At 44.9% G+C, this 18,256-nt stretch overlaps 1 protein-coding gene across 3 annotated transcripts in view; it reads left to right on the top strand.

The window, feature by feature from the left end:
* The window catches only part of LOC121269484, a 101,444-nt gene that overhangs the window by 26,246 nt on the left and 56,942 nt on the right, over nt 1–18,256 (top strand). For all 3 annotated transcript variants that reach the window (XM_041174077.1, XM_041174075.1, XM_041174076.1), the window contains exons 4-8: nt 336–502; nt 3,100–3,275; nt 13,099–13,217; nt 16,244–16,380; nt 17,962–18,073. In XM_041174077.1, coding sequence (XP_041030011.1) covers nt 336–502; nt 3,100–3,275; nt 13,099–13,217; nt 16,244–16,380; nt 17,962–18,073 — 711 coding nt within the window. The remainder of the gene's footprint in view (nt 1–335; nt 503–3,099; nt 3,276–13,098; nt 13,218–16,243; nt 16,381–17,961; nt 18,074–18,256) is intronic.

The raw sequence follows: 18,256 nt of genomic DNA, 5'->3' as shown, positions 1-18,256 counted from the left end.
GTACGTGATGTTCCTGGGTCTTCCAATTGTTGAAGCACTGACATTAACTAAAAGAGTGTGATACTATTGGGGGTGGATTTCTGCTGGTGTCTCCCAATCATCTGCTGTCTGACAGAGAACCTGAAAAAACAGCCTTGTTATTAACAGCTTATTGAAATTACACCTGTACCAGGTTATTCCGTGCAGTACAATGGTATAAATACCTATTATAACAGCTTGGATCAGGGTTACATTGAATATTGGATAAATCACATTATTACATTGCCTTTCCCTTTCTATGAATGTCAACATTTTGTAACTGGGCTATTGAATGGTTTGCATATTTTGAATTGTAGGGGGCAGGAATATGTCGGGGTTGGGAAAATGATCTAAGGAACAATCTCAGCGCTCCAGGAAATATCACGGATTATCTTAAAAACCTTAATGAGACTATCAGGAATCTGAATCCACGTTGTGTCCAGACATTCAGTCTTAATGTCACCCCTTCCAATTTGGTGGAGCTGTAAGTATAGCAGGTCCCTCCATATTGAAATAATTTTTATAAGAGAGTAACTATGTGTAAATTTAAAAAAAAACCTGTTTTGATATATTATTATTGTATATTCTGTCCTGACATTTCCAAAACTATGCATCATCCCTAACCAAGAGGACAGGCTGGGGCCTGCTGCAGGCCAGAATAGTGCTGGTTTATAGCCAAACATGATGAAAGATATGAGAAGACCTGAAAAGATTCTTATGGGGTAGAAATTTGTTCTGAGCAGGCGGGCATGTGCCCAACCTGCTCGAGCGTAAAATGACAGGCGATATTTCGGTCAGTGGGCGTGCACGGGAGTTGGCAGCCCGCCGGCTGACAATTAACAGGCCTATTAAAGCCATTGAGGTTCTAATTGAATTAAATTTTTTGCTGCTCATCCAACCTTGCGGTTGGCGGGCTGGCAAAAAGGCCAAGTGGTCTTTGGATTTTTTTTAGGAAACCTCATCCATGGGCGGGTTGAGGTTTCCAACAGCAGTTAAAAATTAAATAATTTTAAAAATTAATTCGTAACATGTCCCTGCTCATGTGACAGAGTCACATGAGCAGGGACATGTTTTTAACAGTGCTAGCTTTTTTATTTTTGTGTTTTAAATCTTCAGCTCCTTGAGGCAGCTCTGTGCCTCAGGGAGCTTTCATTGTGTACACCCGCGGGCATGCGCTGACTTCTGCGCTTGCCCTCCTCCCTGCCGGGGTGGCAGTGCTGAGCGTTGCAGTGCATGATTCACACTGGCTGGTCGTTAATTGGTCAGCAAGGGTGAAATCGATTTTGGGGCTCGATCGCAGGCGGCGGTCAGTTTTGTGCTCGCTTCCGGGCCCACCCACCGCGCCTGCCTAGCAGGGTAAGAATTCTGGCCATTAGCGTTTGTCCCCCTCTTCACTTTCATGGTTTCAAATTTTACTGAGTGGGGGTAATCCCCAGCAAAGTTTGACACGCACCCAAGGACCCTGCCTCTACTATCTTTCAAAAGATGATGCCAGCTACAAAAATAGAGCAATGTTGCTCTTGTAGGAAATATTTTGTATTAATATATAATAAAGATAACATACTAGAAAATCAGCCAATAAGAAAAAAAATTGCATTAGTTCTCAACTCACTGTGCTTGTGGAAAATCCACATGAAAAATTGGATCGTCTTGTGATCTCCAAGTTTTAGATCATTAACCTCCCTGAATCTGTGGACTGCAATATGAAATTTATGCACAATGGGGAAGCGCCTCCCCTGTACTCTGTGACGCATCACATGGGTATCACTACCAGCAGGAAACTAACCAGATCATTGTAATGCATGGTAACATGTGTTCCAGTCCATGCCTTGTCTTGCATGCATACTCATCATTCCATCATTTGACCAAGTGAGGGGCAGATAATGGGACTCACCTTGTTAATTATCGAAAAAAAGTATAGTTCTCACCCTGGAAATTCAAATAAGATATAACTGCGCACACAGCAAAATCCAGAAATTATTTTCCATATTAGCGATGGTGGAATGTCTAAGTGAAATTGCTGATTAGAAATGTGGTTGAGACCGTCTAAAATCATTTCATATCAGCACTACTGCATCTCTGGTTGAAGTGAGCCAACTTAATGCAGCTAGTGACTCAAATTAGCTGGTGAATTTTCAGCTTAGGCAAGAATGGAAAACTGGCTACTTCTGTTCCCACACTGAAGATTAGCCCCATCGCAAGCACCTTCAAGTTTATGGGCAGAATTTCCCCCTGTTGGGCGTGAAGTTGAATTGCAGGCACGCACAGGCGCGCCATTTTATGTGGGCGGGCCAATTAAGGCCCACCCAGCGCGATGTCTACACGGAAGCGTTATGCGCTCCCTGTGCGGGCGGGGGGAAGTCCTTAAACCTGAGAGTGCGCTCCTCCACACATGCGTACGAAAGAGTACACTCATCTCCCTGAGGCTAAGTGCTGCCTCAGGGAGATCGGCTGTTCTGTCACAAATATTAAGAATAGAAAAAAGAAATTCCTGATGTGTCCCCTTGTGCGAGACTGTCACATGAGTTGGGACATGTCCATAATTTTCAATAAAACTTTAATGAAATTTTTAAAAGCCTACATGAAGCCTCATCCCGCCCGTGAATGAGGTTTCACGCTTTTTCTAATTCCCGCCGGGGCTCCTGGCCTGTCACCAACCTTAAGGTTGGACGGGCAGGTCCATTAATTAGTTAAATGACTCTGTCAATGGCCTCAATTGGCCATTGACAGGTCGGCGGGCGCACAGCTGATTTTGCTGCATCCCCGCCTACTGGAAAATTTAAATGGGGCGCGGTGACATCGGGAGTTCTGCCCGACATCACCGCGTGTTATTTTACGCGTCGGTGAGTGGACCCTGTCCCCTGCTCGCCGACAGGAAAATCCTGTGTTTAGCAACTGCTTAAATCCTCTGGGTAGGGAACATTATTTTCCTCACTTCTATTGTTACCAAACACACATATAATCTGCTTTAACATCATTACTTTGCAATATAATTTGGCAAAGTATTTTCATTTTTTTTATCAATGTGTTATCATTTAATGCACTAATTCTTCTGTTTTCCTTTGACACATTTTATTGCAGGATGAAACTCTTAAATGTGAAATATGATTACCTTAAGCCAGGTACCAGGAAGCAGATTTATAAGTGGGTTGAAAAAATTTATACAAAGATGTCAGGACCTGGAATGAGCACCTGGAAACCCAAACCTAATGAGAGAAAAACAGGAAAGCCAACCAATAATTACAACGAAGAGAAAGGTATTATAACTGGAATTATGTGCCTGTTGGAGGCTAATCCTGCCAATCTTCATTCTACCCAACTCATCTTTTCCCTCTGCTGCCCCTATTGCCTCTGCCAGTGGGTCAGCTCTCACCAGCCCTCTATGCATCTCCCTGTAGAATACCTGTTCACTTATGAACAAGACTCTTTCCATGGACTTATTGTGAATGATTGCATCGACATCATGGCCTTAAAGAAAATCTGGCTGAGGGCCAATTACATAGGCCATAACTTCCAATGACTGGCGGATCATATCAAACAACACATCCCTTCGAATGTTGGCAATTGACAGAGTACTGACCATGCTCAACCAGCCCATGCTTGCAAAACTCAGAGCATAATGCCTAATGTCAGATGTGAATCCACGATTGGACAGTACTTGCTGACCAATCCGGAATATGCCAAGAATGACACCGACAAAAAATTTAAGATCATTAGTCAGGCTTCAAATGTGACTCATTTATGCTTGCAAAAAGCCACATATGTTTATATACAGGGACCTGTCTTCTGTGGGCTTTCTTGAATTAAACAAAAGCTTGGGAACAATAGATTCCTGGTACCTGCTCCATGACAATACCTCAACCAATCCAAGTACACTTGCCAACCAATCAGCACCCTGTCCTCATGCAGTATAAATTGTGGTTCCCTTTGAAATTTAGCATTCTTGCATCTGTCCTGATGAGTGGAAGGTAAAAACCTTTGACAGCATGTTCCTTTTTTCAGCAGTATTTAGGGTCTGTGCTCCCAAGGGGCTATTTAGTTTTACAATGCTCCTGTGGAATATCTTGGGATGTTTTATTATTTTAGAGGCGCATTATAAATATAAGTTGTTGTTATGGACTGGATCAAGATGGAGAAAACATTTGTGGACAAGGGTCTTGTACACAGCATATGTCATTCTTCAGTATTACCTCCAGGCATCATATTCTAGGTATCTCGCTTAAAATATCACGCTGCAACTGAGCAAGTAGAGAGGGGGGGGAGAAAAAGGTAATTATTTTCTACTGTCTTCATTCATCTTGATAACCTGGCCGTCCACAAAGGCGAATCCATTGAAATAGTTATCAGCAATTAGCTTCCAGTTGACCATGGAATGTGTTAATTCAGACCACTTCACCACTTGAAATTTGGCCTTACATGGACAGGCCAATTTAATTTTAGCAATTAAACATCACAGAAGTATTCCAGACCACACTGAGCAATTGGAACTAAGATAATCTAATTTATATCTTTGTCTGATGAAATTCACATCTCTCGGGAAGCCTTCCCATATCATCATAATTGTAATAAAAGCAGTAATTATATTTGCACAAATGCAATCATATGAATAATAATTCTTGCATACTTGCAGATGTTATCACCACTCATTTTATTTGGTTCTTTCCATACATAGCCCTTCAGGAATTACTTGTTTACTTTTTGAAGTGACTAGAAGATTTGAAATTTCACCTACCTTCCACCAATTACCTCTACATGTTGTGCATACAATCTTTGGAACCCTTAAATGTGTCAGCTTGATTTAGTTCATAGCACTTGGAAAACTTGAGCATACTGACACCTCAGTGCAATGCTGAGGAGGTGCTATCTTTCAAATAAATTGTTAGGCCAAGAATTATCTGCCATTCCAAATGAACATAAAAAAATCCCCTGACAGCACTCAGAGAAGATATTTAACAAAAGCGCGGGAGGTTCTCCTAATGCCATGGTCAGTATTTCTCCGGGCAATCGGCTGGTTGTGAGAACTTTGAGAAGAGTTGAGGATGTGCTACACATGCAAATCCTTTCTTATTTTCCTGTTACCCTTAAAGACTGTTGTCTTATCCCTCAGGTGAGGAAGAAATTTGGAGGGAAACTTCATTCTGGTCAGGTCATGTCATTTTGTAAAATTCATTTACGGGATGCGGGCGTCGCTGGCTGGGCCAGCATTTATTGCCCATCCCTAATTGCCATTGAGAAGGTGGTGGTGAGATGACTTCTTGGACCACTGAAGTCCATGTGATGTAGGTACACCCACAGTGCTGTTAGGGAGGGGGTTCCAGGATTTTGACACAGCGACATTGAAGGAATGGCAATATATTTCCAAGTCAGGATGGTGAGTGGTAGTGTTCCCATGTATCTAGTACCCTTGTCCTACTGGATGGTAGTGGTTGTGGGTTTGAAAGGTTTTACCTAAGTAGCCTTGGTGCGTTTCTGCAGTGCATCTTGTAGATGATATACACTTCTGTCACTGTTTGTCAGTGGTGGAGGGTGTGAATGTTTATGGAAGGGGTGCTTATCAAATGGGATGCATTGTCCTGGATTTTGTCAAACTTCTTGAGTGTTGTTGGAGCTGCACTCATCCAGGCAAGTGGAGAGTATTCCATCACACTCCTGACTTGTACCTTGTAGATGGTGGACAGGCTTTGGGGAGTCAGGAGGTGAATTACTCTTGCAAGATTCCTAGTCTCTGACAGGCTCTTGGAGCCACAGTGTTTATATGGCTAGTCCCGTTCAGTTTCTGGTCAATGGTAACCTGCAGGATGTTGATAGTGGGGGTTTCAGCAATGGTAATGCCATTGAATGTCAGGGGATGATGGTTGGATTCTCTCTTGTTGGAGATGGTCATTGTCTGGCACTTGTGTGGCACGAATGTTACTTGCCACTTGTCAGCCCAAGCCTGAAGATTATCCAGGTCTTGCTGCATTTGGTCATATCTGAGGAGTCGTGAATGGTACTGAACATTGTGCAATCTGCAGCAAAAATCCACACTTATGACTTTATGATAGAAGTAAGTTCATTGATGAAGCAGCTGAAGATGGTTGGGGCCTAAGACACTACCCTGAGGAACTCCTGCAGCGATGTCCTGGAACTGAGATGATTGACCTCCAACAACCACAATAATTTTCCTTAGTGCTAGGTATGACTCCAACCAATGAAGATTTTCCCCCTTGATTCCTGTTGACTCCAGTTTTGCCAGAGCTCTCTGATGTCACACTCGGTCAAATGCTGCTTTGATATCAAGGGCAGTCACTCTCACCTCACCTCGGGAGTTCAGCTCTTTTGTCCAGGTTTGAACCAAGGCTGTAATGAGGTCAGGAACTGAGTGGCCCTGGCGGAACCCAAACTGGGCACCAGTGAGCAGGTCATTGCTAAGCAAGTGCTGCTTGATAACACTGTTGATGATCCCTTCCATAACTTTACCAATGATGGAGAGTAGACTGATGAGGCAGTAATTGTCCGGGTTGGATTTGTCCTGCTTTTTGTATACAGGACACACCTGGGCAATTTTCCACATAGCTGGCTAGATGCCAGTGTTGTAGCTGTACTGGAGCAGCTTGGCTAGGGGCACGGCAAGTTATGGAGCACAAATCTTCAGTACTGTTCCTGAAATTTTGTCAGGGCCCACAGCCTTTGCAGTATCCAGTGCCTTCAGCCATTTCTTGATATCACATGGAGTGAACTGAATTAGCTGAAGTCTGGCATCTGTGATGCTGGGGACCTCCGGAGGAGGCCGAGTTGAATCACATACTTGGCATTTCTGGCTGAAGATTGCAGCAGATGCTTCAGCCTTATATTTTACTCTGATGTGCTGGGCTCCCCCATCATTGAGCATGGGGATATTTGTGGAGCTGCCTCCTGCAGTGAGTTGTTTAATTGTCCACCACCATTCATGGCTGGATGTGGCAGGACTGCAGAGCTTATGTTTGATTCATTGGTTGTGGAATCGTTTGATTCTGCTTATCACTGCTTATGCTGTTTGGCATACAAGTAGTTCTGTGCAGAAAAGCAGCATTATATTAAATAAATATTATAGTCGTCAAGCTCCCATGGACTTTAAAAAGTTAAGGCCAAGTCTAATCCTCAGATAAAGTGGGGTTATAGGCAGGGGACAAATGGACTACCATATATCATTTATTCAGCATTTCACTATGTTATAAGGTGTCCCTATCTCTATGGGCAGAATTTTACCCTTGGCGTGAGGGCATGTGCCCGACACGAGCGAGCGTGAAATAAAGCACGTTGATGTTGGACGAGCGTCCTGACGTCAATGCGTACTCTCGTGATATTTTGATAGGCGGGCGTGCAATGAAGACGGAGGCGTGCCCACCATTAATTAACTGGCCAGTTAAGGCCCTTGAGAGACCAATTGACTCTGAGTTTACGTAGCTCATGCAATTTTCAGGCCATCGCACGGGCAAAACGGGCAGGCCACAATTTGCATAACATCATCCACGGGCGGGATAAGAGGGGTCAATGGGCTGGACAAAGCGAATAGTGAGTAGTTTTGGATATCGCTTGCTGCTGCTTGCTTCCGTGAACAGGACAGCTTCATTTCACTTCAGCGCTGCATTCAGAGCATTTAGAGGCTTCAGTTCAGGACTCAGTGTTGTCTTCTAGGACCCCCGAAGGATTCTCACCACGTGAGGCCTTCCAGGTATCATAAACTTCCCTTACCCTGGTAATGAGGATTGTGGCCTCTGCTGGAGGCACCTCCTCTGAGGAGGAAGAGAGGGCCAGAAGGGAGAGGAGGCCAGATGTCCCTATTCAGCTTCCAGGGGAACGACCTGTGGGAAGACAGGTACAGGCAAAAGGGGCACAGGGCCAACAGGAAGGCCAAGGCGGAATGGGCTGCAGAAAACACCACTATCCTGCTGCCAGAGTTTACAGGCAGCGATGCAGCTACCTCAATATGTCTGAGGTGCAATGCTGAAAGAGGCTCTGTTTCTTAAGGGAGACAGTGACCTCTTTTTGTCAGAGGATCAGTCCTGAGCTCAGCTGTAACTGTTTGAGTGGACAGCCCATGCCAATGGTTCTGAAGGTCACAGTGGCTCTAAACTTCTATGCCTCTGGCTCTTTCCAGGGTTCAGTGGGGGATCTCTGTGGAGTCTCCCAATCAGCTGTCCTCAGTTGTGTCAAACTGGTTACAGAAGCTCTGTTCAGGTGTGCATTGAGTTTCATTCATAACCGTATGGAGGAGGCCAGCCAGGCTGAGCGAGCCAGAGGTTTCGCAGTGATTGCTGGTTCCCCCGCATCCAGGGTTCAATCGACTGCACAGATGTGACCATCAAGGTGCCAGCGGGTGAGCTGGGATCCTTCATCAACAGGAAGGGATTCTGCTCTTTGAATGTGCAGACAGTGTGTGACCATAGGATGCAGATTCTGCAAATCTGTGCAAGGTACCCAGGCAGCTCACACGACGCTTACATCCAGAGACACTCCCAGGTGCTGAGTCTCTTCAGTGCTCCAGCCCGGCTGGATGGATGGCTGCTGGGTGACAAGGGCTCTCTGCTCAAAAGATGGTTCTTGATCCCTCTCTGCCATCCAAGAACAGAGGCTGAGCAGTGGTATAATAGGGACCACACCTCCACAAGGGCAGTGTTAGAGAGAACCATCGGTCTTCTCAAGATGCGCTTCTGATGCCTGGACTGTTCGGGGGGCGCACTCCATTAACCCCCAGTTCGTGTGTCGCTGATAGTGGTTGCATGCTGCGCTCTCCCCAATCTGGCGCTGGAAAGGGGGGACGCAGCAGAGGGAGAAGATCTTGACGCAGCTGCACAGGGAACAGATGAGTCCAGTAGTGAGTCCAAAGACGAGCACGCTCAGGAGAACACTGAGGGGATAGATGCTGACCTGGGTAACTTCAAGGGAGGCAGGGATGCCCAGGAAACTTTGACCCAACGCTCCTTCAGCTAGTCGACCAAATAAGAACCACCAACACATGCCAGGGCTGCAGGCTCCATATTCGATCCCTGACGGAACCAGATCATTGGTCAACAACATACACTATGTGCCTTTGCATTAAAATTAAAGGAGTCACACGTCCAGCATAACATTATGGCTTACCCTGCACCTACAGGACAAATAAGGCATTCAAAGGCCAGTCGCAAAAAACGAACATCTAATTTACTGCTGAGTGACAAACATTGCAGAAATTAACCTTGACCGGTGTTTTACATCACACTTTTAAAAAAAACACATAGGGAAGAATCTTCCCATCAGCGAGTGGGGGTGGGGCCCGCTTACCAACACGTAAAATGACATGGAACTACGTCAGGCGGAACTCCCGACAACACCCGCGCCATTTGCATTTTCAGGTCAGCGGGGGCGCAGCCGAGTCAGCTGTGCCGATCTGTCAACGGCCTATTGAGGCCATTCAAAAAACAATTAAAGCAATTAGTGGACCTGCCCGTCCAAATTTAAGGTTAACGGGCAGGTCGGGAGCGCTGGAGGCTACCTCAAAAAGCAGGAAACCTCATCCATGGGCAGGATGAGGTTTCATGACTGAATTAAAAAATTAGGATCCATTTTTATTTAAAGTTATGTCCACATCTTAACTCATGTGACATTGTCATATGAGGGGACATGGATGGTAAATGAAATTTTTGACAGAGTAACTTTTTCACTTTGGGAACCGATCTCCCTGAGGCAGCACATAGTCCCAGGGAGATCGGAGCACTCCCTCGCACGCAGCCGCATTTGCCATTCCCCCCCACCAACCCTGGCACAGGGAGCAAACAGCGCTTCCGTGCGGATGTCACGCTGGGCGGGCCTTAATTGGTCTGCCAACAAAAAATGGCGGCGGGGCGCAGATTGGAGGGCTGTCTGCCAATGCCTACTCTTGCACCTCCCCCAGTGGGGGGAAAATTTTGCCCATTAAATGGGGGAAACAAATAATACCTGTGATCAGGCCATGTTGTGTTTAAGGTGCTTTAAGTTTTCACTTGTGAGTGCTACGTCTAGGTGCTCTCCCTTCACTGGCAGCAGCATTGGAGACAGCCTGCTCACTCTGCTGTCTTGTTGGCCTTGATGACCTTGGCGGGCACCCTCTGGGCCATGGAACCTGTGCTGACCCTGCTTGGGAGGGAGCGGCCAGTGTCATGGCTGCTATCTCCCCAGTCATCGCAGCCTCATCAGATGCCGTGGTCTCTGGCAGAGCGGCGGAGGAGCTGCTGTCGTTATCCAGAGTACCCTGAGACGAGCCTGCAGAGATGATAAGCAGCTCGTGTGCCAACGTGAGGTCGCTCTGGACCACCCTGCTTACCACTGATGGAAGGGCACCTAGCTGGGATACTGGGTGCCTCATCCATCTTTCACACTGACACTGACCAGCTGAGGTCATTGCTGGTGTGAGGGCTTACAGGTCCGAGCACATCCCCAGGAACTCTGATTGTGTCCCTAGAGGAGCCTCTCCATGAGAGTCGCCTGTCTCTCCATGGAGGAGGTAGTGTGCTCAGCCATGAGGGTCAATGCAGTGCTTGTGCTCCGCATGGACTCCTCCACAATGGACACCATGCCACGCGTTCTCTCATGTATCTCCACCAGATCCTCCCGCACACCCCGCTGGACATCCAGCAGCTGCTGCCTCATGAACGACTCCAGAGGCCCATCATCAGCCATCGACTGAGCATTGTCCTGGTCTCCAATAGTCCTCCGACTACCGGCACCCTGGGCACTCTCTGCCTCCGCCTGCACCTCATGCGAGTGTGAAGTGCTCTTACCAATGTGCACCGAGATACTAGACGGTGAACTTATGCCCACTGAGATGCTGGTATCTGCGCTGGTGCCTGCTTCAAAAAGCGAGTGTGATAGTGGTGCATGATGAACATGCTGGTCCTCAGGGGTCAGGGGTGGGATTTCAGGCTCCTCACTGGTGAACCTAAGAGGGAGAAGAAAGACATGTCATTAGTTTAAACTGTAACTATGCATGCCTGGCACCCTGATGAGGCAGAGATCTGCATCATGGTGCCCTCATCTTTCCATTATCAATGGGCATTCCAGGATTGAGGCTCACATCAATGTAGAGACAACACTAGAATGGTTGCAAAAAGCCACATTCTCACTTCAGGTGCACTGCACTCTTACCTCCCCCTAGCACCCCAACCTCACCTTGGCCGCTTGACCAAGGTGCCTGGTGTCTCACCAATTCCAAGGCCTTCTGCTCAAATCTATTGAGGATGAGGATGTATGAGGGTCCCCCGCCAGTCTGTGACCTCTCTGCATTGTTGTTGGATGCTTTCTGCTGGAAGGATAGAGAAGCATTGATTAGCCCACCCTCTACCTGCAGTGCCATTGCAGCCTGGCCAATCCCACCTGAGGAACACCTTGCCCATTCGTGACTCCGGAGCCACAAGGTACTCAGCCCAAGCAGCCAGGGCTCACCCCCTTGGCCAGCTCCTGCCTCACTGACATTTGCCACTCACACTCCAACACCTCTGAGGTCCACGGGGGGATGGGCAGCTCTTACCTGTTCTGCAAAGTGACCCATGCCAACACAGTACTCACCCTTCCTGAGTGCAGGAGATTGTTTAAGTGCTTCCGGCACTGGACGCATTTGTGCCTCACCACATTGTGGCTGCTGACACTGATGCCACCTCCTCCCAGGCCTTTCTGGCGAGGTGGAAGGGGCCTCCTCCACCCATCCCTGGGGTCAAGTGTTTCTCTCCATGCTGCCACCTCCTCCAGGAGGGCAGCGGGGCATTCATCTGAGAAACGTGGGGCCGACTGCCCTGCTGACCTGCCCTCCCACCTGTCGTGTCCACCCGCTACGGCATCCATGCGCAGGACTTCCACCTCCTTCCGTAGCAGTCTTCCAGGGGCTGCCAAGGTCGCATTTGAATCGGCCACCATGTTGCCATTGGACCCGGCAGACATTAAGACCCTGCCCCCGCCTGCCCCTTCATGCTCATTCAAAGGCTGCATCTCACCCTGGGCAGGCCCTAATTGGTCCGCCTGAGTAAAATCGTGGTACACTGCTGATCGTGGGCTTCCCAACTGCCCCTGCCCGCCCACCCCTGCTGAATACCCCCGCCAAGGGTAAAATTCTATATTAATTTACAAGTCCTTCGGTCAATATTTACTTGTTGCTGGTCCACAGAACATCAAGACGCTCAGTGACAAATTGTTCTCCCATTATCTATCATCTAAAAACTCCCCCATCCTCTTCTCCCATGTCCTTAACCTCTTCCAGTTCTCCACTTTTCCTTGTCCATCTTTCTCATTGGGCTCCTCTCTTCCTTCACCCTCTCCCTATCAGGGAACTATCTACTATAATTTGTTTCATTGCAATTCATGTCTTTCTCTTTTCTGTGTCTTTCTCTTTATTCTTTTCTCTCTAGCTCTTTGCTTTCTACTTTTGTCTTCCCCTTCTCTGCTGTCAGTGAGAGATTCGGGTTATGATTGGAGAAGGGATCGGGCTGAGACCCCTGCCCAGCATGTGCTGCATTATTTTTGAGTTGCAGGTGCTGGCTGAAGGCTGTAGAAAGGGATCAGACTCAGTGGCTATATTGTCACCTCAAAATCGAAAGAGGAGGATAAAGGAATATTACATACACAAAACAGCAAAACTCTCCTTCACAGTGAATCTTGCACACTAACGGATGATCCTAGTTTCCTTGTTTACTTAGATATTGTAGATTTTTCAAATGTTGTTAATATTTGATGTAATTGTTTGAATCAATGGCTAATTGCTGTTGCAGAGGACTTTTCATGGTAAATACTCTTCATAGGAGATTACAATATCAAGTTTCACACCAAATAATACGTGTTTTGTTTGGAACATGATGAAATCCAAATCAAGATAAGGCCTGTTGGCTAATGAAATCAGATTAATTCAAAGCCCTTGTTTAATATTCTAACTTAAGAGTTCCCTCCCACATCACCAGTTAATTCCTTAGTCTGGAGATACTTAAGTTCCTTCTGCTATTTGCCTGACAAAAAAAAAGTGTTTAATGATATATTGATAAGCTAAGGTCCCTACTATCCATTTTAAGCTTGTCGCAGCAATCAGAATCATTAACAGTGTCTGCATGTTCCCCTCCTCAGGCAAGGGTAAAGGCAAAAACCATTGGATCACCCTTGAAGTCCTGAACATACTTGGCCATTTCATTGTCCAAGCCCCTACCTCCATTCTCAAGAACATTGCCGGAGGTAAAGATAGTACGGTAAGAATTCACTCATTTGAGTATTTTTTAATAAAATTGTTAGATTCAAGTTCAAAAATGTTTCTAAAAACAAAAAAACTGCGGATGCTGGAAATCCAAAACAAAAACAGCAGAGGAACTGTTTTTGAATGTAATTACCTGGAAAAACTCAGCAGGTCTGGCAGCATCGGCGGAGAAGAAAAGAGTTGACGTTTCGAGTCCTCATGACCCTTCGACAGAACTTGAGTTCGAGTCCAGGAAAGCTCTTTCCTGGACTCGAACTCAAGTTCTGTCGAAGGGTCATGAGGACTCGAAACGTCAACTCTTTTCTTCTCCGCCGATGCTGCCAGACCTGCTGAGTTTTTCCAGGTAATTACATTCAAAAACAGTTCCTCTGCTGTTTTTGTTGTGTCAAAAATGTTTCTGTATATTCAGAGTCTGGATTTAGCCTCTGTCATTTTTAATACCAGTCATATTGGTTTGGCTTACTTAGTGCTTTCTGTTTGATTCCCTCGAATCAACACCCAAACCTTATCAAACCTCCATGGTATTTTTATTAACAATAAAACTAATAAGCTGCTATCATTTCTGCTTCTCAGATTTCTCAAAGCCCCTGTAAACCAACATGCAATTATTATGATTTGTGAACAGTGTGTGTGTTCAAGTTTTGTATAGATCTTTATTTAAAAGATTTGGCTCAGAGCAAATGCAAAGAAACAGGTTATACCTAACTGAAGACCATTTTCCATATTTGGGGAAGGAAGTAAGAGAAGCAAAGAAGAAAGGCAGCGGTGATGTTAGGGAAGGGGCATAGATAGAGGTGTTACGAGAGTTAAGTTGGGTGATTCTGATAGAGCTGACTTTGACAGTTTAGCAGTTGGTTTGGAGACACTTTGTTCTGCAGGTTGGCTGAAGACGCTGCCCTATTTCCTTTTTGATTATGGCTTTGCTGAGCCTTTCCTCCAGCAACAGAGAGAGACACAGAAGAGAGAGAGAGAGAGAGATGCAGAGAGAGCGAGATAGAGAGATTTCACCTGCAACTACAGAGGGGTGACTAGTTGGTCTTCTTGCTATCATACACACAGCACACTAGCACACACTGCACTGCTCTGCAGCTAGCTTTTTAAACCACTTTCCCCTGTGTGTTCCTATAAGGGGAAAAAAGCCATGTCTTGCGCCCAGAGTCTGTTTTCTTTGATCTCCAACCATCTGACACATCCTGAGATATAAATCAACAGGAGATGGAGTTTAGATGACTGCTGAGCTGTGATAATCAGTCTTTTCTCTCTGCAACCACATGAGATTAAAGTTCAGTCTTTTGCATATTTCCCATCTCCCTTTTAAGTGTCTCTGCTTGAAGAAAGCCATGACGCTTTTTCCGTGTGACATTCCAAGTTTTCTCAGGACAGGTCTGTCAGTATAATCCACATAGGAATTTTTCTAGAAAATGGTCGCTTCATATTATCAATCATCTTTTGCTCAGTGTCCTTGCTTGTATTTCTTTAAAAACACACACGTCTTCCTTAAAAAGCCCAATATGCCTGTAAGTAATTCGTGGCTGTAATTGATTTTTCATGACAGAGGGAAGAAGAGGAAAGATAGGAGAGAGTGGAGCAAGAGAGGAGCTCAATGAGGAAGGTGGACAGGAAAAAGTGGAGGGCTGGAAGAAAATAAGGACAAGGGAGGAGCGGATGGAGGATTCTTTAGATAATAGGTGATGGACGAATAATTTGGCACTGTCCATTTTGATGCTCTGTGGAGCAGCAACAATTTTCCTACTAGGTTTGGTGCAGCAGAGAAATTGATGGTTGAAAATGTAGGGGTCCAAAGGACTGCTGTATGAACTGTTGGGGGCAAACCTAGATGGAGTTTACCTCAGTTTGCAGCACTTCTCTGGGAGGGGTGTAGCTAGGATGCATGAAGAAAGGGAACCAAAATGCTGCTCAGTGCGGAGGGATTAGATCTACTTGAGCGGAGAAAAGGTTGCACAGTGGGGATTGTCTGAAATACTGTCCAATGTTTAAATGAGGTATACCAATAATCGGCAGTGGTGGGGAGGCAGTGAAGACTACATTTAGTCTTGACATGTCATAAACAATAAGACCGAAAATAACAAGTAAAGTATTAAAAGATCTTCCATCTGCATACACTTCCTTTCAACTTTCTCCATTGTAAATCCCTATAACCACATTTTTAAAGGAGATTACCTGGGTAAAGCTAGTAAAGCTTATCATAACATGTTTCAGATATGTTATAATTGCACCCTCCTTCTAGCCACCGCAGCACTGGAAGGCTGACGTCATATCAGTGTGATAAGTTTTTATATCAGCGATTTCCATTATAAATGTACATACAGGAATTGGTAATGGAAACATAAAAATAAGGACAGAGTACCATAATATAAAAAGGGGAACTGAACTGTAAATAGCCAATTTTCCACTACTATCTCTTTCCATTTCACCTTAAGAATATTTGGTATTGATTTACTACGTTTATGACATGAGACTTGAAATAGTTAATCCTCAGATTGCACTGTGGCACAATTGTGATTGTCTCACTTACTGTTTCTCACTTTAACATGTAATATATTAACAATTAATATTTGTCATATGTACAACGTTAATTACCGTAAACCCTATCCTAATGATTAGGAAATACATTTAGTCTTTTAACAGTTCCCTTCCAGGTTTTCATTTTAGTGTTGGCTATATTCAATTAATTATCTGCCTGTACCTCTCTAATAAAGAAGTTAACCTCTGGCTCATTTTGCTTTGTAAGTGAGGCCTCTTGCCATTGTCCTTGGAGTTATCAATGAGATAACTATAACGGTGGTTAGACAGGTCCCATGAGCCACTTATTAGTACTTCTTCAAAGTGAACTTGGGATCCCCATCTTGCAAATGAATAGCTGGAACAAATAAATGTTTGGCCACTTTGCTCTGCTATGGAAATGGTTTTCCACGTTAAAACACAACTGCAAATTGAAATTTTGCATTCTGTTCGAACTATCAATTTTGCCTAATATATGTCAAATGTGACTATTTACAGATATGTCAGTTTTTCAACACTTCTTCTGACCTTTTGGACAAACTGTTTGATCTTACACCCGTGCAAGCTCGCATATTCTTAAAAGGACTTGATGAATGTGCCAATATTGACATCATGAATGAAACAGTAATTGCCAAGTGAGGATATTGGTATTTTTCAGTTTACAGCTTTAACAAAAACTTAACCACATGTGCCAGATCTGGGCATTTATAGGGGCACAGATTTCATGTAAAATTATTTGACACAATGTTTTATCCACATCTATTTACAAGTACACATTGAGATTAGAATTCTCTCTGAAGTGCATCAGCAAATCACTTGTATATCATTTCATCATGGCAGTATGGCTCTTATAGGTCTGCCTCCTTCACAGAAACAAAATAGCTGCCACTTTTACATGAAGACAGTGGCCCAAGCAGCAATGTAAACTTTCAGTAGAGGTTACTGAAAATTGGCGAGATAACAAAGTCGGACACCACTGTCAAACCTAAGCTATGAGTAAACAAATTTGCATTTTTATATGAAAGGGCTACCATGTGTACAATGAGGATTATGTCATATTCTCATGTTTTGCCCTTTATGACAGACTCATGTATGACATGCCTACCACCAGGCTTGGTAAAAATTTGCTGGGACATAACTGGCGTCTGCCATAACTTGTGTTTCTCTGGCCGGATTAGGGTTCCTTCCCACCATTGAGCGCCAAGAAATTCTGCGCCACTGAATTTTAGAAAATGTGTGGACTGTGTCAGGTATTATATAACAGAACAATTTCAAACAATTCAAAGTTGCAAATTTGTCAAGTTCAACACTAAATTATTCTTGAATGACATAAACTATAATCATCGTTAACATGAAAAGGAACAGGTTTTGGATTGTAAGAAAAATAGCTCACTGAGGTTACCCATTTTACATTATGGGCAGAATTTTGAGGTGGTCGGGCGGGTGTGGTGGGAGGGCCTGGGAGCGGCTGGGAAATGGCCTGTCCCCCACGATCGGCCCCGACTGCGATTTCACGCTGGCTGGCCAATTAATGCTGAAAGGCTCAGCGCTGCTGAGGTGGAGAAGGGAGGAGGGCAGTTGCTGGGGAGTGCGCAGGGAAAGCTCCCTGGAGGCAGAGAGCTGCCTCAAGAAGCTGAAGAATTTTAAACCATCAAGTGAATCTCTTAAACTGCAGAAAAAAAAAAACGTCCACACATCGGACTCACTCACCTAAACATATAGATGATAAAAATTCTGCCCAAAACATTTTTATTTCTTTTTTAATTAATACCAGAAACTTCATCCTGCCCTTGGATGAGCTTTCCTCAAAAATCCAAAGGCCGCCTGGCCAATTCACCTGGCCGCTAACCGTAACATTGGGCAGGCAGTCAAAAAATCCAGGTTAATGAATACATTAATGGCTTTAATAGGCCTCTTAATTGTCAGTGGGCGTGCTGCCAACTCTCGAGCGCGCCCATTGACCAAAATATCTCGCGGGTGCACGATGACATCGGGGCATTCACCCGAAGCCGTTGCATGCTTTTTTTACGCTCAGGCGTGCTGGCGTACGTCTGCACACCGACCAAAGAATCCTGCTCTATGTTGCTGCTCCGATTTTCAAATTAATTTTGCCCCCCAGGTTATTTATAACAATGTTCATGTTGTTTCACTCATAAGATACAAATCGCATTCAGAGTCTAATTCTGATTTATTTTCTCTCCCTACCTCATCTGTAGCCTTGGTCAGCTAGTGTGTTTCTATCCTGTCAAGCAACTGAAATCACTTAATGAGATAGCAAGAACTGCTTTGCAGAACAAACTGCTCAACTGCACAAGGAATATAAAGAATGTGAGTATATGATGTGAAATACTTTGAGCCCCTGGTGACCAATGACATATCATTTCAGTATTTTGTCCAGACTTGCTGCGTTAAGCTTATGTATATGTTGTGCTTCATTTGAAAGCCAATGCCATTTAAAATCTCTACCAAGAGAACTTATGATGTATATTCCGCTCAGTTATTTAACACCGA

This window comes from Carcharodon carcharias, chromosome 25 (assembly GCF_017639515.1).
Source record: "Carcharodon carcharias isolate sCarCar2 chromosome 25, sCarCar2.pri, whole genome shotgun sequence".
In the NCBI taxonomy this organism is placed as follows: Eukaryota; Metazoa; Chordata; class Chondrichthyes; order Lamniformes; family Lamnidae; genus Carcharodon; species Carcharodon carcharias.
The sequence above is the reverse complement of the archived record's forward strand: the minus strand, read 5'-3'. Positions and strand labels throughout refer to the sequence as shown.